The sequence below is a fragment of the Nematostella vectensis genome, chromosome 4, assembly GCF_932526225.1.
Source record: "Nematostella vectensis chromosome 4, jaNemVect1.1, whole genome shotgun sequence".
NCBI lineage: Eukaryota > Metazoa > Cnidaria > Anthozoa > Actiniaria > Edwardsiidae > Nematostella > Nematostella vectensis.
In genome coordinates this window covers 9,478,877-9,505,612 of record NC_064037.1, presented here as the reverse complement: position 1 = coordinate 9,505,612, position 26,736 = coordinate 9,478,877, and the positions used below count along the sequence as shown (strand labels likewise).

General features: G+C 41.0%; 4 protein-coding genes across 5 annotated transcripts; 3 read left to right on the top strand and 1 right to left on the bottom strand.

The window, feature by feature from the left end:
- Positions 1–999: 999 nt before the first annotated feature.
- On the bottom strand, positions 1,000–5,955 carry LOC5522236 (armadillo repeat-containing protein 5). The gene is made up of 4 exons (XM_001642077.3): positions 5,582–5,955; positions 5,218–5,248; positions 2,812–4,771; positions 1,000–2,232 (listed from the first exon to the last, which is right to left on the bottom strand). Exons 1-4 carry the CDS (start codon positions 5,828–5,830, stop codon positions 1,308–1,310), a joined length of 3,165 nt encoding a protein of 1,054 aa, XP_001642127.1. The 5' UTR covers positions 5,831–5,955; the 3' UTR covers positions 1,000–1,307.
- Positions 5,956–6,034: 79 nt separating this feature from the next.
- Positions 6,035–9,020, top strand: LOC5522237 (phosphotriesterase-related protein). Its single transcript, XM_001641931.3, has 3 exons — positions 6,035–6,253; positions 6,715–7,169; positions 7,721–9,020. Exons 2-3 carry the CDS (start codon positions 6,726–6,728, stop codon positions 8,327–8,329), a joined length of 1,053 nt encoding a protein of 350 aa, XP_001641981.1. The 5' UTR covers positions 6,035–6,253; positions 6,715–6,725; the 3' UTR covers positions 8,330–9,020.
- A 1,804-nt stretch (positions 9,021–10,824) lies between these two features.
- On the top strand, positions 10,825–16,252 carry LOC5522238 (calumenin-A). The gene is made up of 5 exons (XM_001641932.3): positions 10,825–11,322; positions 12,957–13,151; positions 13,476–13,660; positions 15,102–15,195; positions 15,463–16,252. Exons 1-5 carry the CDS (start codon positions 10,917–10,919, stop codon positions 15,729–15,731), a joined length of 1,149 nt encoding a protein of 382 aa, XP_001641982.2. The 5' UTR covers positions 10,825–10,916; the 3' UTR covers positions 15,732–16,252.
- A 1,314-nt stretch (positions 16,253–17,566) lies between these two features.
- On the top strand, positions 17,567–26,349 carry LOC5522239 (probable histone deacetylase 1-B). 2 transcript variants are annotated; one of them, XM_032367577.2, is made up of 15 exons: positions 17,567–17,664; positions 17,813–17,925; positions 18,072–18,189; positions 18,713–18,787; positions 19,490–19,628; positions 20,096–20,237; positions 20,716–20,808; positions 21,264–21,372; positions 21,478–21,727; positions 22,556–22,614; positions 22,908–22,979; positions 23,531–23,894; positions 24,242–24,346; positions 24,476–24,537; positions 26,129–26,349. In XM_032367577.2, exons 1-15 carry the CDS (start codon positions 17,613–17,615, stop codon positions 26,206–26,208), a joined length of 1,833 nt encoding a protein of 610 aa, XP_032223468.2. In that variant the 5' UTR covers positions 17,567–17,612; the 3' UTR covers positions 26,209–26,349. The 2 variants fall into 2 exon arrangements, with proteins under 2 accessions (XP_032223468.2, XP_001641983.3); XM_001641933.3 differs by having other exon boundaries at positions 26,126–26,349.
- The last annotated feature ends 387 nt before the right edge of the window (positions 26,350–26,736 follow it).

Genomic DNA, 26,736 nt, shown 5'->3' with positions numbered 1-26,736 from the left:
CGAATTCTCCTCGCAAGCTGGATGTCCTTGGGCATGATGATTAGGGGTTTCGGAGCCTCGCGGGTCTTGTTTTCGGATTACTTGCTCGGGGCATTTCATAAACATCATCATCACCATCATCATCATCATCATCTTGCTACAAGAGCATGGTAAACAACATAAAACAGTTAGCGTTTTAAAACAAAATCCGAGACTTCGAGATCGCATTTAAAAATCCGAGACTCCCCGGAGACCGTGATAGAAAAAAAACGAGGCTCCGAGACCCCTAAAATGTTGAAAGAAAAAAAACGAGACTTCGAGACTTTCATAAAAAAAAAAACGCTCAGATTCCGAGACTTTCAAAATTTCGAGGTACCCATCGCTACTCCTAGAAAGAGAAGGTCGAAGACCATACACAGAATTTGAGTCCGGACTAGTTTCCCAGAGGAAGGAGCAGCTAGGATTGTTCAAAACACTGTTCTTCCATAAAACACCACACCGATTGTTTCAGTTTGGAGACAACAACCAAGCGTCCTGTGGTTTGTCGCTTGAAAGTGTTTCCATAAAAAATGTTGAGTCGTAATGGTCGCGAGGTTTTTTTTTTTTTTTTTTTTTGCAAACGACTCCTACGACTGTTAGGAAACCAGGTATTAGAGCCACCGAATAACACGAAAGTCAAGGGTCATAGACTTCTAGCCGAACTGAGAGCCTAGGCAATTATAATCCTCACAGCGGCGTAGCCAGGTTTTTTAACATTCAAGGCATATTCTCCTGTATTTGAGATGTCTCATACATTTACTGTACTTTTGGCTGCTAGAAGGAAGTTCTGGGCCACTCCCCCTGGCTACGCCCCTGCCTCAATTTTTCTAATTGTCAAAATACCTGTTTGTTGGTTATTATGATACAGGGGGTGAAGGGGGATGAGGTAGTGACCATGAAGTTGAAAGTAATTTTGAAAGTGGCCACGAGATCAACAAATAGCCAGACACAAATTATGCAATGCAATCACAAAACGGTACATAAGGGCTATATTTTTATGATAAATTTTAAAAAAAGGAATTTACATATAAGATTTTTATTTGGTTGTTTAAGCAGAAGCAAATTGTTTCCCATTCCAAGGCAAAGATGTTCAATAAACAAACCCACTTTATATAGGGCGTGTACACACCTATCTTTGGACTATAATGCAATATCTTTTTTTTCTAAATGACTGTGAACTCCCTTTGAAATCCTTGGTAAGTAGCTGTTTCCCGCTCAAAAAAATACAACTTTATTCCAATCCACTTTATTGCTTTTCTCCAAGACAACTGTCTAGTTTATTGTGACTTCTAGCAAACACTCCTCAACTGCTGTAGCAAAAGACGGTAGATTGTTTCCACCAGTCTCTGCTTTTCTTTGGAGCGAAGCAGTTCTTGGAGCATCTGGCACTGCCCCTGTGGCCAAGACACTTGGCTTAGCAAGTAACGCATCCCAAAATTACACAAAGAAGAGGAATGATAGTGAAGACCATAATAACAGGTTGCCAAACAATTCCTGGCTGTCACAAGTGGCTGAAGGTGCTCCTCGCAGTTGGCCTTGAGCTCTGACATCAGAAACCTATCAGCAAGTGCTAAGAGCTCAAAAAGGAACTCAAATTTTGATTCGGGGTTACTAACAGAGCTGAAGATATTCTTGAGTTCAGGACAGATAGTTGAGCGCTCGTCGCAAGGTAAGTGACAACCATATGCATAGTGAATGACACATTTCAGTGTTGTCATGGTGACATCTTGTAGGGGAATAACTTCTAGAGTGCCTTCCTTGTAACAAGAGGAGAGCATTGCTGAGAACATGTCTGAGGCTTGACGGAGGACTTTTCTGTGTGCTGGAATAACATGACCGCTATCCAACTCAAACTTAACATCAAAGTCACTGTCAGAATTGTGTTCTGCTTGATGACATTTTACCTGTGTGCTAATCTTCTCATGATCATTATCTTCTAGCTTTCTTTTTTTTGCTGTTCTATCTCCACTTTTAAACACATGCTTTCTCTTCCTTGTTTCAGTGCTAAGTGTAAAAGTACAGTCAAGTTCAACTTTTGGCTCACAGGGGTGCGTATCAGGAACATTTATTGACAGCTCAGTAAGTGAACAGAGTTCAAGCAAGGAGTAAATGGCAGCAACAAACACTCTGTTGCTTGGAGGGTCCTGCAGGAGGGAGACCAGCATCTGCAGTCCTTGTCTGTTTAACAGAACCTGCTGCTGTAGAGACTTTGATCTGCGATAAAAAGTCATAGATTATTATTTAAACATCACATATTACGAAATAGATGTCCTATTTGATTGTCTTTGATTGTCCCCTGCCCCTGACTCTCCCCCTTCCCCTCCCCCCACGCCTGCCCCTGACTCTCCTTCTTCCCCTCCCCCGACGCCTGCCCCTGACATTCCCCCTCCCTTTAGGGGCAAAAGGTGTGCTTTTGATGGACCAAGGACGGGTTCAGGTTGCATAAAAATAGAAAGGGAGATGGCTTCATAAATCAGGGTAATCCAAGATAACTAAGACAAAATACACAACAACCAGTCAACAATAGCTTATTCAGGGGGGGGGACTTTTTAACAACTTGGGAATGAAAAAAAAGCCCTCACAGAACCATCACACAACAACCTTTTAGAAATAAAATGTTAGGGTAGTACATCCATTGTTACATTCTCCCTTATAATTGGAATGCAAAGAATTTTGAAGATGCACATATTCCTATTTTTCATCCAAGGCAAGCTGCTTGTTCAGGGAAGGTGCTTATTGTTCTATCTGGTACTGGTAGGGTACATAGATGAACTTAAAAACTCTATGTAGTACCTGCAAAGATAGGGCAGACTGAGGACACAATTTTGCCAATCTGTCCCAGACCCTTTGGACAGCAAATGCATCAGGATCCCCTTGCCATATGGAACCTGGGCCAAAGAAGACAAGTTCTCTAACAACTGAAGCCCCACTGATTTGCACAGAGAAGTTTGAGAAGAGCCTGTTGCATCTTGGGACTCGGCATCATCATCATGAAACGGTTCTATATCAGGATGAAGAGGATCAACATAGCCCAATAATAACTGTTGATGAATATCACTTGGTATTCCCATTGTTACCAGCAATTCGAAACATTGGGGGTCCCGTGTGAGCCGTGAGAGAAGTCTTGCACACTTTGGGCTTGGTTTGGATACAAAGCTAACATAATCAAGCAAACATTTAATGCATGGTTTAGTGAGCAGCGAAAAGACACTAGTTTGATCATTCATTTGAGAGAAGCGAGACAGTAAGCCTAAGGCAGTGTGGCCAGGTCCATGGTTCTGTTGGGTGCCATCTTGTGTGGTGTGTTTTCTGGGTGTGGCAGGTGATGGAGGTTCAAAGCCTTTGACAGGGGATCCCATTTGTTCCTGGAGTCTTTCAGTGAACCCAGAGGATTTTGAAGCACTTTGTACAATAGCACCACTTGGTGAGTCTTTCTCTTCAGCCATTTCCATTGGAGTGGTGACATTTACATGATCTTCATCAATCAATGATATACAAGTGGAAGACTGAAAACTTACATCATAGATTTCTTGACTTTTAGCTCTATTGTCAACAACAGAAGAACACACTAGGCCCACGGGAGCTGATTGTAATGCAGTTGTCCTGGTATTGACACTCGTTAGTGAGCTCCTGACGGATTCAATTACTCTGCAGCTCCCAAGTTCACAAAAGCTGAACATGCCTGGTGACAAGCCAATGGCTTTAGCCGAAGTTGGTGATGTGCTACTCTGTGACTTTGTTCTTGGCTTTCTTTTGAAAGTCAGCAAACGATTACTATCAGTTGAGTCTCTTACTTGAAGTGCGAGATTCTCTGCCTCCTCAAGAAATGACTCATTCAATGAGATATCTCCAGAAGTGTCAATAGCCAAGATTGCACTTGGTGGGCTAGAAAAATCAGATGAGAAGTCAGCATGATTATAAACAAAATCATGTTCCGAGTGATCACCATGATCATCAGTGCTCCTGCAGTGAGAAATTATCTTGTTCAAGTGTGTAACTAGAGCTGGTATGATGCCGGCATTGAGAAGAAACTCCAGACAATGATCGTTGTAGTAAAAGCAACAGAATGCCGCTATGATTTTGCGATGCAGTACATGATGCTGTGAAGATAGCAGCTGCTGCATAAGCAGCTCTAGAGCTCCGCACTCAAACACTTTGTTCCTATTCACAGCCTCTCGGCAGCAATAACAAAGCCCCTCCAACATCTTGACCTTGATATGGGCTGGCTCATCTAGCTTTGCCAGCTGAAATAGTTCCTGGATCCCTCCTTCAGTCCCTATGCACACTCTAACTTGTGCATGAGCAGACAGGTTTGCAATACTCAGCACAGCTGCACGTTGTATGACCGGTTTGTCACTCTTTGAGAGTGCAACTATGTGTTTAATTCCGTCATACTCTTGAACTGCTTGTGCAACTTCCTTGGAGCAAAACTTTGTGAACTCGCAAATAGTCCTTATGCAGCAATGTTTTAAGCTCTCTTTGTCAGATTTCAGAAGTTTGACCATTGTTTGAACTCCTCCAGTATTGTAGACAATCTTCTTTCTCTCTGGAGTTGTGCATATTTTGAGAAGTGCCCTTAGCACTGATTCCTGACATTCTGTGTCAGAAGCATCAGTTAAAAGTTTGGTGAGTTCCTCGATAGCTCCAAGTTCCTCAATAACGATTGCATTCTTTTCGTCTTCTGCCAGATTTGCTAAGGCTCTTGCTGTCCTATTAAGGATACTGGTGGATGTCAAGTTCTTCAAGACAGTGACTGAAAGTAAAAGTACTGTTTCAGTAAAATGCTAGAAACATTCTAGTGTTTTGAAGGATGTTTGGCAGACATTTTACATGACTCATACACATGAGGTAGGTTTCTACAGTAATATGTGCACAAGCTTATAGCTGGAATGGCCTATTGATAAGTAATTTTAAGCTGGAATGCGCTGAATCAATTCATGATGATTGAAATAATTTGAAAAACCATTGATAACAGGAAAAACATTGAGTGAGTATCAATAGTTATTAATTGCTAATAATTGAAAACAATTTAATTAAGTAAATTTATACCATTTATTATTAAATTCATCAATTGCCCTTTGATTATCAATTTCTATCAATTAGTTATGTAGGGAAAAACAAATATGTTAAAAAAAGTAGTTACTTATTTGTAGCAAAATAATCCAAGCTATTTTAGAAAGTATGTAAAAAATGTATCACCTATTGGTTTAATTCCATCTATGTTCCGCACCTGAAATCAATAAAAACACATAAGACATAAAGGGCAATATAGTGCAGGAGAGGTCAAGTGAGATTAAAAATGAGAAAAATGATTTTTTATCACATGGATCCTGTAATGTACTGTTTTCGGACAGTTGGCCCGTCAATATCTAATGCAGAAAAAATGGCAGTAAAAAATCTTAGCCCCTTCCCCATACCCCCCCTCCCCTCTCTGTCTAGATCTCTTCAACGACCGCAAAAATATGAATTATTCATTAAACATGCGACGACCTAGTTATGATATGAAACTAGGCCAAAGCGGCCCTAAAATTACTGTGGCTAGTCACACTAGAATCTAATTTACCTCTTTCCTGCTTTCATCAAACATGCAACAGTTTGCAACAGCGCTCATCGACATGTCAACAATTGTCGAGTTGGTCGTTTGAAGAAACCTGATAATTTTTCTTAAACCTCCATTTTCTATAAATGTACTGACTAAGTTATGACGTTTAGTTAACTTAGTAATGGAAAATAAAGCTTTCTTCACTGTTGAATGGGTAGAACTGTCCAAATTTTTTATAAAAAGTTCTATATTTTGGTCGGAAGAAGCCATATTGGAAAGTTCGAAATGCGCAGAAAAGAACGAGATTTAATTAGTGCTGCGCATTGGTGACTCAGATTCCACAGGGCTCCCGCATATCCTAGAAGCGCGAAAGTCTAAAAGAGTTTCAAACCATTTTCGGGCGCGTCTCTTTTTCTAAAAATAAAACGTTAATCCAGATCATTCGAACTGTAAGGTGTCTCAAGTTTTCTTGCTCGTAATGCTGTTGTTTTAAACAGACGCCCATAGGTCACGTGCTTTATGATCTCATTACGAGCGAACGTGCGAGTGACACTCGAGTTGGCTGTTTTGCATGGACGCTCGACCTGTTCCATCAAATTCTGCACCCAAACACTTACCACAAAGGACAGGTCTTAGAAACCCCTTTTTGTCAGGCAATAGCGTAACAGGATTCTTCAGAATTCCAGCTTTCCGGTTAGTATCCTAAACTATTGATCGTAGAATAATTTTGAAATCAAACATCAAATAAGCAGCTCGTTCACAGCTCGTTGATTATCCCTGGCTGCATATCTACCTAAAGATAAGTACCCAAAACCAGGCAAAGACTACGAAAGATCTGTATTCTATCAGAGAAGAGGGGGGGGTCTCAGCAAGAGAACACCACTCTTTTGGGTAAACGGAATTTTTCATTTATGGAAATCGACAGCTAACAGGCTTTTCATTTTAGTCTGCAAAGAATTTAAATACAACTGTTTTCAAATGGTTCCCTATATTTTTCTACCCTTAGTACCTATAACCATAGCAGGGGTGCGCTCTTTTTTATTGTCTTTTTATCATGCCCCTTAGTGTTTCAGGGCCTGTATTTTGCATATTTGCCTCAAAGAATACATATACAGTAGCACCATAGGAAAGTGAAACATTTCCTTTTTTTACAGAAAATAACATCATGACTTCAGGAATGGCTCAAACCGTCTGTGGACTACTTCAGCCTCAGAAACTTGGGCGCACTTTGACGCATGAGCATATGGTCATGGATTATAAGAGCTGCTACTTCAAGCCAAGCCGTGAACAAGATCTTCATCTTTGCAGCAAAAAAGAGATCACCATGCAGAACCTGTACTGGCTAAGACAAAACCCTTACAGTAATGCCTTTAACTTAAGTCTTGGCGATGAGCCCCTTGAAGAAATCATCGCTGAAGTGGCAGAGTTTAAAAAAGAGGGTGGTTCAACCATTGTTGATAACACAACTTATGGAATTATGAGAAATGTTGAGGCTCTAAAGAAGATCTCCATGGCAACAGATGTCAATATTATCTGTGGGACTGGTTATTATCTTGACCACACCCTACCACCTGAGATTAAGAATGCTCCAATAGAGGAGCTGACTCAGGTATTAATTATTCTGCATTGGTGTACAGGTAGTCCTTTAATATCTATATGTTGATTAGCCAAGCCACACGATTATCACAGATATGATAATTCGTGCTATGTGCCATTCGTAAGAGCAGAGAGTTGCTCCAAGTTGCTCTCGCCCCCAGGCGAAGAGCCACCACATGGATGTGCCTCAATTGGGTACCCTTGTCATTGTTGTTCCAAACTTTTATTTACTTCAGTTGAAAAATCAAGGTTTGATTGTAATTAGGACATAGTTTTGGACTTAGCCCTATGAAGAAACTGCATTTTGCAATTCTTAACTTTAAGCTGTTGTTCAGATAGAGGAGCAACTGTGATTTAATTTATGGACAACACTCAAAAAGCTATGCTATGTCATGTGCTGTTATCCTGCTCTTGACACTGGAAGTGAAGTATTTTTATCCTCTTTTCGGCAGCTATTAACATTGTTAATCATGGTCATCAATGGACATAATCATTTAAGATTGTTGTTATCATTACAAATATTTTCATTCAGAGTTGAAAGCTAAGCTGGACTTTTTTTTACAGAAAATGGTTAATGAATTGACAGTAGGTGTGGAAGGAACTAACATCAAGTGTGGAGTCATTGGAGAGGTAGGGTGCTCATGGCCACTCACCCCAATTGAAAAGAAATCCCTTCAGGCATCTGCCGCTGCCCAAGCAGAGACCGGGGCCCCTTTGATCATTCACCCAGGCCGTGACGAGAGTGCACCAGAGGAAATCATCCGGATCCTTCAAGAGGCTGGTGGTGATATAAGTAGAACTGTCATGTCTCATACTGACCGCACAATATTCAACCGGAGCAAACTAGTGGAGTTGGCAGCCACAGGTTGTTATGTTGAGTGGGATCTCTTTGGAATGGAGACTCTATTCTACCAGGCAAACCTTGCATCCGACATGCCATCTGATTCACAGAGAATCCAAGACATCAAGTTCTTACTTGATGAAGGATATGAAGACAAGATTGTGATTGCTCATGATATCCACACAAGGCATAGGCTCAAGAAGTATGGTGGCCATGGGTATGCGCATATCATGGTCGATATTGTCCCTAAGATGCTGATGAGGGGAGTCACACAGGAGCAGATTGACAAGATACAGATTGCCAACCCAAGAACCTGGCTGACATTTAAGTAGCAAGGTCATCATGTTGAACCTGTTGGATCTGTAAGAACCTTGTTGACATCCCAGTGCCATAATGCCTATTAAGGGCCAGGGAGGCCTTCCCCCTAGTTTTATTATCGAATAATTAGGAAATGACCACACAGTTTTCTTAATGTTTCTTTTATCATGCGCCCGTAGTATGTAAATGTCTGTTATGGCCCTGCATTTAAGTAGCTGTTAGGCAACCAGTTCATGAGGTGCTTTATAAGAAACAGATGAGAATTAACATACATCTCTAACCTCTTGTTGAACCAGCTGGGGGGGGTCATTTCTAATAATAATAAATCTCAAAAAGCCATGATAGCCATGAAAGGCATTAGAATGATAATTTAGTCCATTGGCGGAAATCAGTGCTTATAAACTATGTAATTATTATTATTTTTATTTTTATTATATTTATTATAATATCCCCCCTCAAAAAATGCTCATAGCTACGTAGCACCCTCTTCTCCCAGTGAAACTGGAAATAAGTAATTAAGCCTGTCACCCCGAACATGACAATATTTTCTTATTCGCCTGAAATGTATAATGTATCTAAAATGTGGTGACAGATGAAAGAGTAAATACATCACCGCCTTCTGTACTCCAAAGGCAATCTTTTCTCATTGTCTGATATATATCTAAGATGTGATGGTAGAAAATAAATACATGGGTGAATACAATAGTTAGGGTATCCCTTTCTTGGTTTCTTTGTGTCCATGCCTGTAATGTATCTAGTAATCTGCGAGTAGTTAGTGATGGTTATACCTATAGATATCTCCAACAAGAACCGTAATATTACTTTATTTCAGCAGATGTCTCTTAGATAACTTGTATCACTTTCCTTCTTCCTTCTAACAGTTTCCAAGCCTTTTTTTAGTGCTAAAATACCAACGTCTTTGCCTACCTGTGTACTGAGCATTGCTTTTTATCGGCACGATTTAAGGAGATTTGAGTTGTCTTGTAGCTCGCTAAACCTTTTCTAAATGATTTCACTATCGTCTGTGAGATGTTCTCAAAGCCGCAAACCTTTTAATGGCCGCGGAGACAGTTAGGGGATAAGCCGCGTTGCTTTTCTTAATTCTTTTTTCTATGGAGAGTTTGGGCCCTTCCCTATCCAGGCGCGTACAGCCCGTCAAAGTCAAACACTGCTGCACCTAGTCAGTGGTATCCTAGCTTTCCAACAATGCTTTGCGGTCCCCACTTTTAATCCCTTGTCGTTGTGCTGAAGCGAGCACAAGTTGATGGTTGTTTGTATTTTTCATCAGAAATACATCTATGAGCATATCAGGAGAGTGTCTCAGGACATCATGAAGTCTATTGGGACATAATTGAGTGCTTTGTTTATGAATATTTGCAAGCAAAGGTGAATATATGGTGATTTTTTCTTGTTTGGCTTTGCCTGGATGAGAAAATTATTTTCTAATGAATCATCACAGCTCTCCTAAATGCTGTCTTTTCTGAAACCATATTGATTCCAAAATTGTTTACACTGCTATTCTGGGTCTGTATGACCTGGAATCGATTTGTTTGGCTTCGGGGTGAAAAGACCATCTGACTTTGGGGAGAGGAGTGTTGACTGGCCCTCCCCTCGTGAATTTTTTCCTGGATCTTCCAGAATGCTTTGCAATCCGTAATGGCATCCAAGTGGTTTTACAAGCCTTCAAGGAGTGGACATCGTGTTTTGAGGCCATGGAAATGAACCTGGAGGATCGGACTAAAGGTATCTATTTATGTCTTGAGTTGTGTTTGCTGATCTCTCTCCCTTGTGTGGTAGTTTGAGCGTTTGAAAGGGGTGATTCTGCTTTTCTTTCCTTGTTCGATTTGAAATTTGTCGAAGAATCTGTGCTATTATTTGGCTTAATAAGAGTAGTTGCCTTGGTTGGATGCATATCTTCGAGACCATTTATCCCTTAGACTGATGCCTGAGTATCTTCATCTTGTTGTGTTTATTTTGCATTTAAATATTTTTTGGGTTGTGGGTACTTCTCAAAGCCGTTACAGGCCGGTTGAGGGGTCAATGTGTTTAGGAATCTTCAATTACTATGCTTTTTCCATATGATACCTATGACTGCGCACCCCCCCCCCCCCCCCCTCAACGTATATTTACGTTGTCGGTTTGCAAGAATGCATATAATTACGTTGTTTTTAGATAACATACAATCACGTCGTTATTTATTAAATTGGTTTTCAATATAACGAAATAAGCAAGCCATTTTTTGAATTGTGTTTGTTTGAGACTTTGTCCAATCAACGACCGCCAAATATCTTCGTAGACCACCTGTTGCTTCCGGTTTATTTTGTTTTGAAAACTTTTTGCAAGCAGAACATTAAAGTACTTGAACGTTTTACCTTCGACCTGTTATGTTTAAAAAAATGTATCCACTGATGTAGCGGCACGAATTCTCCTATTTCACGACATGTTAGCTTGGCCAATAAAATATCAACTCTTTGTTTTTGTTTTTTTTAAATACGGTCTGAACAAAAGGCTTTCAAAGTTGAAGGAAGCTTACAGTTTTTCTTTTCCATTCTACGTTTCTTGCCGATCTTAGCTTCATCCGCGCTTTAGAATTCGATCAAAATGTTTAGGAATTACTTGTTACAGCTACTGCTTCTAGGTTTTGTAATTTCTCTGGTTGTATCGGAAGATAAACTTCCTCCCGGTCATAGCGAAGACGAATATGATAAGGAACATGAAGAGGCGTCAAAAGACGACCATCAAGACGACAAAGAAGCCGAGCACCACGACGACAAAGACGAACAACATGACGATAAAGACGAACACCGTGACGATAAAGACGATCACCATGACGAAGACGAACATGATGAAAAGAAAGGTGATGATCACGAAGATGATGACCATCATGATGACAAGAAAGATGTTGACGATGATGAGGGAGACCATGATAAGGATGATGACGAGGGGGACCAAAGCGATGGTGGTGATAACGAAGAACACGACCAGACCGAGCACGATGCATTTCTCGGTAAGTACAACATATCCTACCTAAAGTCCTACGCAATCTCGGCTTCTTACTGGCGAAGGAAAAGAAGAAGTAGACTAAAGAGCTAACGGGCGGGGGGGAAATTACACGAATGTAAGGGTTTCAAGTGGAGACGGAGTAGGGAGAGAAAGAGCCGTTCCTATTCTTCCCTTTTCCGCTTAAGTCTTTTGCGCTGATTTTCACTCGCGCGGTATAGAGCATCTAACGTCTTGTTTCTCTACTGTATCTCCTCTCCCTTTGTAAAATAGACCTTTAGTACGTGTGTATAATGAGTGCTGTATATGGTATATGTGACGTGCCTGACAATGCGGCAGGCCCGTAGTTAGGATTTTGAGCGGGGGGTTCGTTCACCTATTTAGCTGACCTTTTTCTCTTAGGTAGCTCGTGCTAGCTCGCTGTGGTACTCGATTTTCCTTCAAAACAGCGGACCTTATTCCAGTCGAGTGGGGGATGGGAGAGTTCTTTTTTTCAGTCACATCTTTTTTTTATTGCTTGAAGTCCAATTTGCCAAATTAGCAGGTACCCCCAAATGTTTGGCAAGACACTTTGATAATACCAGCTTAGACTATTGTGCTCTTGTTAATGTCGATCCTATGTCGTGAATAATTAAAAGGCTAGAGAAATATGTTACCCATTTTACAATTGAAAAAAACTAGTATCCAAGAATCGTTTTCCATTCGCTTTTTCCCCCGCAGGGCCGTAGGCACACAAATACGGGAATCGGAATTATAGACATAGCAAAAATATATTTAATTGGGCACCTTGTAAATAAAGATACATAAGATTTTAATCCTAATAAGTTTGAAGTAAAAATAAGTAGTAAAAATATATAATGGAAAATTGCTTGTTCGTCGCCAAAGAAGCTTATACACTCATTTCAAAAAACGTCAGTGCAATTGGCAAAAAGCGCACACCCTGCGCACCCCTCTATGTACACGCCTGATTTGGCAATTGCCATTCGCCGTTCGCGCTGACAGCCTTTTCGCCCCATGACAGGTAATTCTGAATCCATGAAAAAATAAGACTTGGAATCCGGAATCCATGCTACTGGAATCCGGAGTCCACACCGTAGGATTCGGAATCCAAGACTTAAGGTGGAATCCAGAATACAAGAATCCTGGAAACAAAAATGGAATCCGGCATCCACGGGAAAAAAAAAAACACATGGAATCCGGAATTCACACACTAGGATCCGGAATCCAAAACCCTATTGGAGAACCTGTCATGGGGCAAGCCTTTTATTGTAATAGGAATAAATGCAAAAAGCCCAAATAGTCGCGTTCACCAAAAACTGGTGTATTTTATTTCATTCATCCTCGGGGACCCAGGGCGGCGCGGAGATCTGGCACACAGGGAGCCCGATCTCCGCGACACCCTGGGTCCCCGAGGAAGTATTTCATTGAAATAAGTAGTCTAGTTAGCGCAGTTTGTATTAGGAGGGGGGGGGGGGGTGAATTTGCAGCCTCTCCCCTTGTGGTTATTTCCTTATAATTAGAAAAATACAGGGTGGGGGCGATGAGCTCACGGAGACTGGTAACTACTACTCACTTTATTTTATACACTGAATGAATATAATTGTATTGTATTGTATTCACTATTATTTTTTTTCTACACAGGCGACCACCACAAGGATTTCAAAGGTCTGAGTGCCGAGGAGACCAAACAAAAGCTTGAACAGCTTGTGAAGAGTGAGGTTGACCTAGACAAGGACGGATTCGTGACGGAAGACGAACTCAGACTCAGACTCCTCAACACCAGCAGAAAACACAGGAAGACCGAAGTCAACAGCACCGTCACATTCCACGACGACAGTAAGTAAAATCAGCGGTTTTACATTGTGTTATCTCATCTGGGTTATCTTTACCGGAAAAAAAAATACTCTGAATTCACAGCAATGTTTCTAAGAAAATTCCTTACGACACTATGAGTCAGCGCGTAGCCAGGACTTGCTCTTAGGGGTGCGCGGTCGTAGATATATTGTACAACAATTCCAAGATTTGGCAACTGTTCAATAAGGAAAGACTGCCTTATGGCGGTCTAAGGGAAGGGGGGGGGAGAATGCGCGCATTTCATGTGCCCACCCATGGCTAGGTCCCTAAAGAGGGTCCTAAGTAATGATCCGGTCACTTCCCCAGACAAGGACGGCAAGGTATCATGGGAAGAGTTCAAGAAGGCCCACTTCACCCACACCGAGGGCAAGGAAGATGACAAAGCCACCAAGGAACAGATGGCGGAGGACGAGGCCAAATTCAAGTACGCTGACGTGAACGGAGATGGTATGTTGGACCTCCACGAGTACGTCACCTTCTACCACCCTGGGGTACGTGTGAAATTATTGTATCCCTCTACCACCCCCCTAGGGTACGTGGAAAAGTATTGTATCCCTCTACCACCCCCTTGGGGTACGTGTGAAATTATTGTATTCCTCTGCCATCCTGGGTACGTGTGGAAATATTGCAACCTTCTTCCGCCCTCGTAACGATTAAGAAGAATCTCTAAACCTATCGCCAGATCAGCCAACTTTTATGTTACTTAGTGTACATAGAGGCCCTGGCTGTTGTGCGTGTTGCCGCGGTTGTCTGGCACTTGAGCGTGTTGCCGCGGTTGTCTGGCGGCTGCGTGTGTTGCCGCGGTTATCTGGCGCCTGCGCGTGTTGCCGCGGTTGTCTGGCGGCTGTGCGTGTTGCCGCGGATTGCTGGTTCCTGCGCGTGTTGCCGCGGTTGTCTGGCGCCTGCGCGTGTTGCCGCGGCTGTCTGGCGGCTGTGCGTGTTGCCGCGGATTGCTGGTTCCTGCGCGTGTTGCCGCGGTTGTCTGGCGCCTGCGCGTGTTGCCGCGGTTATCTGGCACCTGCGCGTGTTGCCGCGGTTGTCTGGGGCCTGTGCGTGTTGCCGCGGTTGTCTGGGGCCTGCGCGTCTTGCCGCGGCTGTCTGGCACATGTGGTGTGGCGTGGTTGTCTGGTGCCGGTGCATGTTGCCGCGGATTGCTGGTTCCTGCGCGTGTTGCCGCGGTTGTCTGGCGGCTGCGCATGTTGCCGCGGTTATCTGGCGCCTGTGCGTGTTGCCGCGGTTGTCTGGCGGCTGTGCGTGTTGCCGCGGTTGTCTGGCACTTGAGCGTGTTGCCGCGGTTGCCTGGCGGCTGCGCGTGTTGCCGCGGTTGTCTGGGCCTGTGCGTGTTGCCGCGGTTATCTCGCGCCTGTGCGTGTTGCCGCGGTTATCTGGCGCCTGTGCGTGTTGCCGCGGTTGTCTGGCGCCTGCGCGTGTTGCCGCGGTTATCTCGCGCCTGTGCGTGTTGCCGCGGTTGTCTGGCGGCTGCGCGTGTTGCCGCGGTTGTCTGGGGCCTGTGCGTGTTGCCGCGGTTATCTGGCGCCTGTGCGTGTTGCCGCGGTTGTCTGGCGGCTGCGCGTGTTGCCGCGGTTGTCTGGGGCCTGTGCGTGTTGCCGCGGTTATCTGGCGCCTGTGCGTGTTGCCGCGGTTGTCTGGCGCCTGCGCGTGTTACCGCGGTTGTCTGGCGCCTGCGCGTGTTACCGCGGTTGTCTGGGGCCTGCGCGTCTTGCCGCGGCTGTCTGGCGCATGTTGTGTTGCGCGGTTGTCTGGTACCGGTGCATGTTGCCGCGGATTGCTGGTTCCTGTGCGGGTTGCCGCGGTTTGCTGGTTCCTGTGCGGGTTGTCGCGGTTGTCTGGCGCCTGTGGTGCTGTGTACGGTGGCATGTTAATTTTTTTCATGTTAATTCAATAATCTTTATACACGGTTTCGTTATTCAGGATGACGAGCGTATGTCTGCATGGGTTATTCAAGATACTCTGAAGAAACACGACACAGACAAAGACGGAATGATCTCCAAGTCTGAATATATGGGTACGTCTCTTTCTTTTCATATCCTGATCCTTATAGCCAAAGACCATAAACCTTTGACTTGCTTGTTTACTTTAGGTATTGAAAACTTTGATTATTTCAAATCACCATTATCATCCGACGAGGGTTTATTATCATTCGAGGGTTGGATACTTTATTGGTTTGTTTTTTTATCGAAACAAAGCTTTTACAAAAAGGGAGCTGGGTATCCACCCGATCCACACCCCGTATTATATTGTAGGTTGGATCTTATCTTACCTTTCCCTGTAGCCACCTTCTCGGACGCCAACAACGACGCCAAAATTGAACTCGAAAAGGACTTCGACACCTCATTCGACAAAAACAAGGATGGCAAACTGGACCAGACAGAGATCCGTCATTGGCTCTTCCCAGATGATGACATGGCGAAGGAAGAACCCGCCCACATGATCAAGGAAGCCGACGACAATAAAGATGGCAAGCTCTCCATGGAGGAGATTCTGAAGCACTCGTCGGTGTTCGTAGATAACGGCGAGACCCCAGAGCACGACGAGTTGTAATCTAGGCTACAGAGTTTTTTTTTTTCTTAGAATAGGGATCAATAGCGCATACTCGATTTCAACATTACCGCTGGATAGGGCTCATACTAACATAGTCTTTCGATCTAAAGCAAGTCACTTGCGCAATGAGAATCTCTAGTGTCTCCTTTAGTGTCGACCCCAGGCTTACGCTGATTTATTGGTTGTCCTTATTGTAACTGTATCTTGCAAGCTTCATAGAATAGGCGACTTGCTTCCCAGTGTGATTTCTCATACTGATAACCCTAGAATATGAATCGATTAGTAGAAAAGGTATAATGGTTAAATTATTTTAGTGGTCTAGACCTTTAAACAAAACTTTTTTTCAGTCGTTGATAAACAATCAGTTTAAACAGATAAAATAAAGATAGGATATTATCTAATATATATTATCTTAAGTTAATATTATGAGGTGTCAAGCCTATCTGGTATATTTTTCAACATCAGACGTGAATTGAAATCCTTGTTGTACTGGTTTTAGTTAATAAAAGAGCTTAATATATTGCTGAATGTTTTCAAGCTTACCGACCCGTAGGCCAAGCACGTCTCTGAGCATTCGTAGAATGGTGCGAAAGCTTCCCAAGATGCTTTGCACAGAAAAGAGTTATTGCAATACTCGCGCCACTCGTGGATCCCCCATTTTCTTTGTAAAAGCTTATCGACGGCCAGCTGGTGCTACTTTTGGTTTTTCGTGGTCACACAAATTTTGAAATTCGAGAATACACAAGTCTAGCCTACGTGTAGAAAAAAACATGGTATTTATGGTGATACGCGACACATCTTTTGGTGGTAATATCATGTGATCAATGAACATGTAGCCAGGCCTCCCCTTTCGGCTACATTTAGGCTAACACAAGTCTGTTTTAGCTTATCAACAATTTTGTCGATTTTTATTGGAAAATACAACATTAAAAATTACCAAGATGGGGACGAGGTTGTATTAAAATATGATATAGCCCGAGTATCGGCCGAAAGAGGAAATCGAATTTCCGAGGACTGGGGGGGATTCCATGTCGACCTGATAGGGATGCTCGTCGTATCTTTTAGGGGTCAAAATCGGACCTCAGGGAAGGTATTTCTGAGAATAAGTAGGATTTTTAGAAATTGTATTTTTAGGGCTCCTGGGGTATTTTTTTAGGGTAGTAAGTTTCGGTGTGCAGGTATTCTGAGGGGCATTTTTCGAATTTCCCGACGAGCGGGGAAGGGATTTTCCTGGCTCAATCAATATCAGTATTGTCACTGCTAACTCTAAGGGTCGACTGCTTGCTACTAGGGCTGTGATAAAAGGAGTTAAATTCAAACAGCCTCAAGCGTCACGCTGTTAAAAATTCTGGAACAAATGCTGAGTCAGGGGGTTGATGATTGACGCGACAGTCCGCAAAGGATCATGGTAAATTTACTCGATCGTTTTGCGTGTGGATTTCCTGAAATGCATCACTCGATTTTCGAACAATAAATATCTACCTCTCTCTAACAGGATATAGAACGTATTTTTCGGTCATGGATATCTTAACGATGGTTTAAAAAATAGAGAGGTTTGTTGATCAATTTTGTCGATTAAAAATGGTAACTTGATTAGAAATAAAAATTGATGTCCAATTCTGTGTTTTGGATCCGCTCTTTCATTCGCTGTAGCTTCTCAAACTGTTATAAGACCATGAAATATTATCAATTTGAAGATCACCGAGTCGCCACAATAAGACTTTTTCTCTTCGATATCGGCGTCGTAAAGAAATTTGCACGCGGGAGAATCAAACACTCTCTTCTCTGATTGGCTCTTTCAACCTAAGCTCCACCTCTTTTGGCCATGTGACATAGAAACCTGTCAATCACCGTCATCAAAATTTCGAATAGTTCACTAGCATGGCGTACACATCGGCTGGCGGCAAGAAAAAAGTTTGCTATTATTACGATGGTAAGGTAATTTTTCACTCTATAACCCCTTTGGAATGTAGATAAAGTACTAAAGATTGGTTTTATGAAGTTTAGTGGCGTAATTCGGTGCCAGAGTCGAGTTTTGCCCAATTATAATACGCGCTTATATTTCGTGCACACTACAATAGGTGACATCGGGAACTACTACTATGGCCAAGGGCATCCCATGAAACCGCATCGTATTCGTATGACACACAACCTTCTGCTTAACTATGGCTTGTACAGAAAGATGGAGATATACGTAAGTATGCATAGTGTGTGATTTGAGTGTTTTTGCCCCGAGATTTGCGTCAGTAAAGATGCAATCATATCGCTCTTGGCTGTCAATTTGAATGAAAAGTTGAAATGTTGATAACTTCAAACTTGTTCTCTCTCCTTGAATTTTAGCGACCTCACAAGGCTGCGATGGAAGAAATAACCAGATATCACTCAGATGACTACATTAAATTTCTTAAATCAATCCGTCCGGACAACATGTCCGACTATACGAAGCAGATGCAAAGATGTAAGTTTTACCAAACCACGTTTCTGTTGTCCAATTATTGCCAGTGTACACATTTTTCGTTCCCACTTTTTACTTCCGTTACGTATTTTCAGCCTTCCGCTCGACTCGTCATAAATTTAATGTCATTTGAGGACTTAAAACATCAGCATTTATTTTTTATATTCATAATGCATGTTTATGATTAAGTGTAGAGCGGTAGCGAAGAAATAAAAGGTTAACTGACTCATCCAAGAGTTCACTATTCACGCGCGTAAGATATTGATATCAAAAGCACAAGTTTTCCATTTCTTGTTTAAAGTTCCTTACCAAATTCTCTTAAAATTTTATTTTTATCTTGATGTAAAGTTTAGCTGCGTATTGTGATCAGCTTAGGATAACAAATTCATTTTTTATGTTGGGTTAAAGGTGTAACACTTAGAGTATCACTGCATGCTATGGTATAGCATATTTCTAAACAGTTCATCGATCATCGACAGGGTTGTATTGGATGTAAAGTCGATAGTATAAATTTTCCTTTGTTTAGTTAATGTTGGTGAGGATTGCCCTGTATTTGATGGACTGTACGAGTTCTGTCAACTATCAACTGGAGGTTCTATAGGTAAGATTATTTAATTAACTACTAAGTTATTATTTTTCATATTTATAAAATATCACATTTATTTAATGTTTATATATTTTCATGTAATAATAATAATAATAATTAATATTTTATTATTATTGATGCATTGTGTGGTCCTAGTCGTTCTATGTTGTTGGTTGCATGTTCTATTACATGTTTTTTTAATGACACCCTTAATGACATCACTGATAAAACGTGATGGGTTATTTTTTGCGTGACTTCCTTTGACATGTCTTGGAATTTTTGCATAAGTACAAATGCCTCTCTTTATTTAGATAATCCGCCTTATTTACTTTAGTTTCTTTGAATAATGTATGTAATTTTGTATTTAGTTTTCTGTAATTTAGTTTATACAACCAAAGTCTACATCAGTCCTGTATTCTTGTCATGTCACCTAGATAAAATGCTCAGGATTATTTCACATTTGTTGAATTTTTTTTTGTTGTTTGACACTAAAATGTTATGTCTCCATTCTTGTTTAGCCATAACAGTAGAACCTCAATTTCATTGCAGTTTTCTATTCCTTGTTATATCCTTATAAAGAGATTTCACTGAAGTATGGTTTTTGCATCCAACCCTAATTTCTATCTCTTTCTAGCTTGTAATTTTTGAGTTTTATGCCATTCTCTTTCATCCAGTGTAATTTAAAATTTTTGTTTTGATCTTTCTTACATTTTTCAGCTGGTGCAGTAAAGCTCAATAAGCAACACACAGATATCGCTATAAACTGGTCAGGAGGCCTGCATCACGCCAAGAAGTCTGAGGCTTCTGGCTTCTGTTATGTGAACGACATTGTGCTGGCTATCTTAGAACTGCTCAAGTAGGTTATATGCTACAATTTTTTAATTCGTTCAGTCCAGCTAGGTTAAAAAAAAACTGTGTCCAGAATAATATCAATTGTGAATTATCCTTCACAAGCCTGCTTTGTATTGTGGGATTCCAGAAAAAAAGTTTATACTATCCCTGCCCCTGTTCATCTAACCAGAAATAAGTTTATAAGAGGTCATTTGAACCTCTTGAATTGAGCTGAAAATCGAGGGAATTTTTTTTTTATTCATGGAAAAAAGTCACTTGTGAATGTCTGTATTGACAATTGATTAAGCAAAAATTAGGAAACATTTTTTTGAAATTTTGTAGCCCTCACTCTTGTGCATAAATTTCTAAAATCTAAAAAAGAATACAGAGACAGCTTTACAAAGTTTAGATATGTGATGTTAACTGTATCTGTTTACTTGTTAACAGTAGCTGTTTTGTATTTCTGGTAACCACATTTTTTTATTGTTCTAGGTATCACCAGCGTGTGCTGTACATAGACATAGACATTCATCATGGCGATGGGGTGGAGGAAGCGTTCTACACCACTGACAGGGTTATGACAGTATCTTTCCACAAGTACGGCGAGTATTTCCCAGGGACTGGAGACTTGAGGGTGAGTTTGTAACCTTAAATAATTACAATTTTATATATTTTGTTAATCTGTTAAGTACACAAGAGTATCTCAATGTGACCCAATAAAAACACAAGAAAACAACCATTATTATAATAATAATTATTGCTACTCCTATGCAATCACTCATGCCCTGACCAATGACATATAGTACCATGGAGTCAAATATTCAGGGAGATGTGGTCTTTATACTGATGTCCTTTTAAGACTTCTGCAAGCAGTGCTAGTTTTGTTGACAACTTAAGCATGTTTGAGCAGTGTTTTGCTATGATTCTGCTTGGTGCATTACCATTATGGCCTTCCTCTTTGTGTCAAGACATACTGTCTAACAGCCTAAGTTGTTTTCCTAACCTTTAACAAGTGCTGCTGCCATCACACCATAGAAACCTGTGTTCTATTTCTTAAATATCTTAAATGCAATATCACTAGAATAACACCAATTGCCTGCCCATTTTGCCAGGATATTGGAGCAGGGCGTGGAAAGTACTATGCCGTCAACTTTCCTCTTCGAGATGGGATTGAAGACGAGTCGTACCAACAAATCTTTCAACCTGTAAGTAGGCTTGCTGGAGAACATTTCAATAGTGTCTTCCATCCTGTGGTGTCACACACTCCCTTTGTCTGCCTAAAGGTGGGTAATTTCTTGTGGTAGAAATGTCAAATACTATCCTTTTTCCATATATATTTTCCATAATACCTATGATTGTCTCCCTGGTTCTCCTACATGATGCCTAACCATATTTTCTCAATCAAAACACCGGGTGATTTTTTGTATACTATAATATACTTGGAAATTTATACTGACATTTCCAAACAACAAACTGCAGTACACTTTTCATCACCAAAAAACCCGTAACCATTTTGTGATGGGTCTATAATTACATACTAAGCATACAAAAAACGATATAATTTGTCAATAGATCCGAAGCCATTTTAGTTTCTAATTCTACTTTACATAATGAATAATTACTTATTCAATTACTTATTTTGTATGATTTTGATTGCTAGATTATCACTAAAGTGATAGAGATCTATCAACCAAATGCTGTAGTTCTGCAGTGTGGTGCTGACTCCCTGGCTGGCGACAGGCTTGGCTGCTTCAATCTCTCCCTCAAAGGTTAGTCAATAGTTCGTGCTTGGAATGTTATGAGAGTTATAATTCATTATGCCAGTTTAAAAATTGTGAATTTTAGAAACAGCTCATTTTGATACTTGTCTCCAGGCCATGCAAAGTGTGTTGAATTTGTCAAGAGCTTCAACCTGCCGTTACTCATCCTCGGTGGTGGCGGTTACACCATCAGAAATGTTGCTCGTTGCTGGACCTACGAGACATCAGTGGCCCTGGACTCAGATATTGCCAACGAGTTGCCATACAACGACTACTTTGAGTACTTCGGTCCTGACTTTAAGCTACACATCAGTCCGTCAAACATGACCAATCAGAACACACCCGATTACCTGGATAAAATCAAGTAGGTTGATTGCTGTAAATAGTGTGTCCATTCCTGTTCATAACAATCTGCAACAGCTGCAAAGACTGAGTGCAGTGACAGACTTTATTGTGATGCAATTGAACCTAAATTCTAGTGAACACTTAAATAGCATACCTTAACTAAAGTTACAAATGAACATGCTAGAGTATCTCCTCATGAGGCACACACTAAACAAGAAAACAACATTTCACAAAGTTCTACATGGACATGAATTTGAGGAAAAAAGTAATAGCTTGAAACAACAGGAGAGCATGAGACAACATGTGAGCTGAGAAATGCAAAGATTGGCCTAAATCTTTATGCTTGAAGTTTCAATATTTAAAAAGTGAAGACTAGTTAATTTTGTGTGAAATGTATGTCATTTTTATAGCCAAGAACCACTTCTTACCCTAAGAGAAAAAATATATAAAGTAGGCTCATATCTCACAATGTGCATTTGTTTGTAGGCAAAGACTGCTTATTGCAAAGTACAACTTCTTTCCCTAACAGAGTACATAGCTAGTCTCATATCTAACAATGCCCATTGATTTGTAGGCAGATACTGTTTTAGCAAAGTACAACTTCTTTCCCTAAAAAAAAGTTGATTGCTAGTCCAATATCTAACAATGCACATTGATTTGTAGGCAAAGACTGTTTTAGCAAAGTACAGCCCCTTTTCCTAGGAAAGTAGATAGCAAGGCTCTTACATTATCCCACAATGTGCATTGATTTGTCAGGCAAATACTGTTTTAGCAAAGTACAACCCTTTTCCTTGAAAAGTAGGTAACCAGGCTCATACATTATCTGACAATGTGCATTGGTTTGTAGGCAAAGACTGTTTGAGAATCTGAGGATGATTCCACATGCTCCTGGTGTTCAGATGCAACGTAAGTTAACAAATAATATGGTTTAGATAACATATGCAAAGCATCATTGGGTGGAGCAGAAATATTGGGAGGGGGGCAAGCCCATTGGATCCTCCCTCTGCTATGGTTCTACATCAGAATGAACCAGTCGGGATGTTTGCAAGGGAGAAATAATATGGCTTTGTTGATATTTGCTTGCATCAGAATACACATCAGTTTGAATGTTTTTGTTGAGCGTGTATATCAAAATTGTCTGTCACCACTGAAAAAATGCAAATTTTTCTTGTTTTCTTATGTTATCTTATCGTTTGCAGCTATTCCTGAAGATGCCTTTCCAGCAGAGAGTGACAATGAAGATGAAGAAGACCCAAATCAGAGGATAAGCAGTGAGTACTAGTAACTTTTTACTGACCAGGGAGCTATCTGATGCAGAGTGAACTGCAGTTTGCTTCAAATTATTCTCTGCAGAGTTTAACTTGCCCTGGGACAATAGAGACCAGATGGAAAGATAAAAAACAATGCCTTAGAGTCTCACCTGTCACTCTTTTCAACTGCTCCCACTGATTTCTTTAATTCCTTAAATTTGACAAAGCTGCTGCACATATTTATTGTACAGTTGACAATTCAGGCCAGTAGCCAGTGGGTTTGAAAGAACCTCCCACTCGGCTTGAAGGTTTGGAAAATTGGGTACTACTGCAAGCTAGTGCTAGCTACCTATGAGAAAATGGCCTGCTATATGGGTAAACAAATCCCCCAGCTTAAAATCCTAGCTACCGGTCTGCAAAATGTTCTAATTTAATAGTTCTAACTAGTTTGTAGAAGAGTACAAGTCATTTGATGTTGTGTCATCATTAAAGGGGTGCTGAGTCTATGACCCTCAAATACTTACTCTACTTAGAGCCTATTTATTTATTTATTTTTTACTTTTCTTTTATAGTCCGAGCCTCTGACAAAAGAATTGCTTGTGAAGAGGAGTTCTCAGATTCTGAGGACGAAGGTGAGGGTCGTCGGGATGTTCGGGAAAACAGGCCACACAAACGACCTCGAGGCTATGCTTCTGACAAGGCGGTCACCAATGGCAATGCAGAAAATGCCAATGGTGGCAGTGATGAGGCAAAATCCACATCCTCAAACTCTGGTAATACCCCTGCTCCTAAGCCTGCTCCTGATGCTGAGGACAAGCCCAAGAGCTCCAGTGGGACTAGCACACCTAAGGAGGGTGTGCCCAAGACTATTGGTAGCACAACAGCCGCTGACACCACCGCCCAGGCTAGCCCTGCCCAAGATGTCAATAGGAAAAGGTAAATATTACTCCTCTCTTTGTTTAAAATAGGGCTAGTTGTTAAAGCAGTAATAGGGTTTTTTCAGACAAGGTTCTGCTTATTTGAAAGGGTGCTCTTAGTTGCTAGGGACAAGGTAAATCATTTTCAAATAAAACAGCCTTACAGTTGTAAAAAGGTTTAAGGGAGAAGTAAATCAAATGGAAGGAATACATGACATTTTTTGTAATAATTGTATTGCTGACATGAACTGCAATTAAGATCTGCAAAAGTGTTTGTTAAACTCACAATTGATTGATTGTTTTTAATTGATAATGATTGATTGATTTTGTATTGAAGAATAATTTATCGTTTTTTTTTTAATATAGCCCTGTGTCAGAGGCCGAGGCCCCTAAACCGAGTGCAGCCAAAGAGGAAGCTGAACCAGAACAAATGGACACCTCCGAGCCAGAGCCTGCAAAAGAACCCTCAAGGTATGCTCATTATTCAGCTAACTTGTACCGTGGACTTTAGTCGGGAAGAGGCGCAGTTGGCAATATTCTCAACCTTAAACTTCAGGCACATTTGGCATGATTGACATGATTTTTGTGTTCCTTTGATAGTGAGATTAAACCCGAAGCATCTAAACCAGAAACTGCCAAACCGGAAGCGACCTCACCTACAGGTAAAGCGTGCTCTTCCGCCCTATGGGGGTAGAAAAAGTGTCATTTGAAAATCTCTAAGCTAGAAGAAAGCTACTGATCCTGAAGCCTAGAAAAATAATCTGCTGTATAAAATATGAATGTATTTTGAATAGTGGTAAAGAGCTGCATTTGCCTGTTTTCAACCTTTCAACTCTTTTTTGTACGACAGATAAGTTGCACAGCAGTCGAGGGTTTGATTGTTTGATTCCCCCCGGAGCACCAGTAAAGCACCACGTTTGCTGCGCATTAACTTTCAATCAGTCTACCTGCTAAAAAAATCCTGGCTGCTCACTGGACTGCATTAAATGAATGTGTGTGTTGGGGCATAACAAATAGGCTAAATTAGATAATTATTTTACTAATAGTACTGCTATAGCCGGCTAGCCCGCACTCTAGTCGTTTTATTCGGAAATCTTTTCGGAGTTTCGGGCCATTGTGGCTCGCAAAACATGAATTCCGGGACCACGGAAACAGTAATTTCACAATTTAAGGTCGCTCGCGCGTTAATAAGCAGATCATAAACAGAGGGCGTTATCAATTTTAAACTTCGCACAAAACCGTCAATGTTTGTGCGATTGCTCTAGATTTTTTTTTTACCAAAGATGACCCAATGTATGGAGAGTGCACACATTTAAAAATTGTATTTGTATTTACACGCAATAATGTAGTAGCACTTAAAAAGTAAACAACATTTTTTGCACTTATTTGAGACTGACGCAAAATTGAGCGTTAGCTTTTTTATGACACTACCCGAATCAGTTCAATATGTTGTTATACAGCCTCTGTAAGAGTTAGAAAAAAATCTGTGGTAGATAAAAAAAGTTAGATATATATTTAGAATTCCGACCCAAAAAATTGACAGCGAAGTTCAGTCCTTTCGAAAAGCGTTTATGTTAACCTTTATTACCCGGGTTTTTGCAAATACAACCGCCAATTGTGTACGATAACTCATGTCAAATTTGGTTTGGCTGAGATCAATAGAAAAAAGCTGTAACATTTTGAAAAACACTACCATTTTAGAACATCTTTCCGCAAAACTGATAAAACCACCTTTTCCGCGATATTTCAACAATCAACCATGGAATTTTAGAGGAATTTTATAAAATTCGGTCCTTTAGACAACTTCTATGATCTACTAGACTACATAGAAGCGCTTTGTTGGTGCAGGGGAATTTTTTAAAAGTGAGGGACTATCTCGGGTTGTGTTTTCGTGGTGGCCGGGGTTGTTGATTTCACAGCGGTATGCAAATCGAGAGCGTGTTGGAAATGCACACATCAGTCAGGGGGGCGCAAAGACGATGGTCAAACCTGAGCTGTTTACAATACAACACCATAAGAGCTCGTGCGTATCAACGTGCGCTTTCTTTTAGTTACAAAAAACTTTGTGCATTCATTTTCACAAATAAACTATTACGCTCCCATTTCATTTACTAGTGCTAGTAAACTTTTTTGCTAACTTTGCAATATTATGTATGTATATCTCTGTATTTCGCTGGGAAATACAGAGAAAAGAGGCCTCTGCTAACAGGGAACCCGTGAATACGTCTGAATGCTTGTTTGTTTGTGTAGTAGACGGAGAACCAGCAAAACCGGAGCCGGCAGAAGAGTCTAGCGCTAAACCCAGCGAAGAAGCCGAGATTATGGAGGAATAGGGATACGAAAAGCTTGTTTTCTTCGACTCATCACGCGCTACTATTATTCTGTAGTTTTACATCTTTATTATATTATGTATTGTAATATTATTATGTTGTTTTATATTTGTTTATTGAGACATAAATCGTCAAAAATACCAACAGTTGTCATTGGAGGTTTACTTGTGCATAATTATAGAGTTCATATAACTCGCGCTATATCGTATATGGGGGAAAGCAAAGAAAAAAACATCCTACCGAAACTCATCCAAGAAAAGAAATCCGCCACCACCCGCCCCCCACCTCCCACCCAATCAAGTTTCTAATGTCCGTCAATATATGTTTAGCGTATAGATATAGCCTTTTCTGTATTGTACCTGTTACGGCATGAAATAAAGCCATTCTCTTCCTATTCCACCGTGTTCTGACGAAGGCTTTTTAGAGCTGAACTTCGGCAGACCTACCCTGGGTTCTAGGGCTTCAAGACTTCTCTCGTCCAGTGACGCTCAGCCATACTGGGCGTGAGAAGTTTGAAAGCTCTGGTACCGA

Bases quoted from the DNA above. Each gene is read 5' to 3' on its own strand.
- LOC5522237 (XM_001641931.3), top strand. From the start codon at position 6,726: ATGACTTCAGGAATGGCTCAAACCGTCTGTGGACTACTTCAGCCTCAG. The intron at 7,170-7,720 runs GTATTAATTATT...TTTTTTTTACAG, and splicing joins CAATAGAGGAGCTGACTCAG to AAAATGGTTAATGAATTGAC.
- LOC5522239 (XM_001641933.3), top strand. From the start codon at position 17,613: ATGGCGTACACATCGGCTGGCGGCAAGAAAAAAGTTTGCTATTATTAC. The intron at 22,615-22,907 runs GTAAGTTAACAA...TATCGTTTGCAG, and splicing joins TCCTGGTGTTCAGATGCAAC to CTATTCCTGAAGATGCCTTT. The intron at 22,980-23,530 runs GTGAGTACTAGT...TTTCTTTTATAG, and splicing joins CCCAAATCAGAGGATAAGCA to TCCGAGCCTCTGACAAAAGA.
- LOC5522238 (XM_001641932.3), top strand. From the start codon at position 10,917: ATGTTTAGGAATTACTTGTTACAGCTACTGCTTCTAGGTTTTGTAATT. The intron at 13,661-15,101 runs GTACGTGTGAAA...TTCGTTATTCAG, and splicing joins TCACCTTCTACCACCCTGGG to GATGACGAGCGTATGTCTGC. The intron at 15,196-15,462 runs GTACGTCTCTTT...CTTTCCCTGTAG, and splicing joins CTCCAAGTCTGAATATATGG to CCACCTTCTCGGACGCCAAC.
- LOC5522236 (XM_001642077.3), bottom strand. From the start codon at position 5,830: ATGGCTTCTTCCGACCAAAATATAGAACTTTTTATAAAAAATTTGGAC. The intron at 4,772-5,217 runs GTGATACATTTT...TTTTACTTTCAG, and splicing joins AGATGGAATTAAACCAATAG to TCACTGTCTTGAAGAACTTG. The intron at 2,233-2,811 runs GTACTACATAGA...TTTTTATCGCAG, and splicing joins AGTCTGCCCTATCTTTGCAG to ATCAAAGTCTCTACAGCAGC.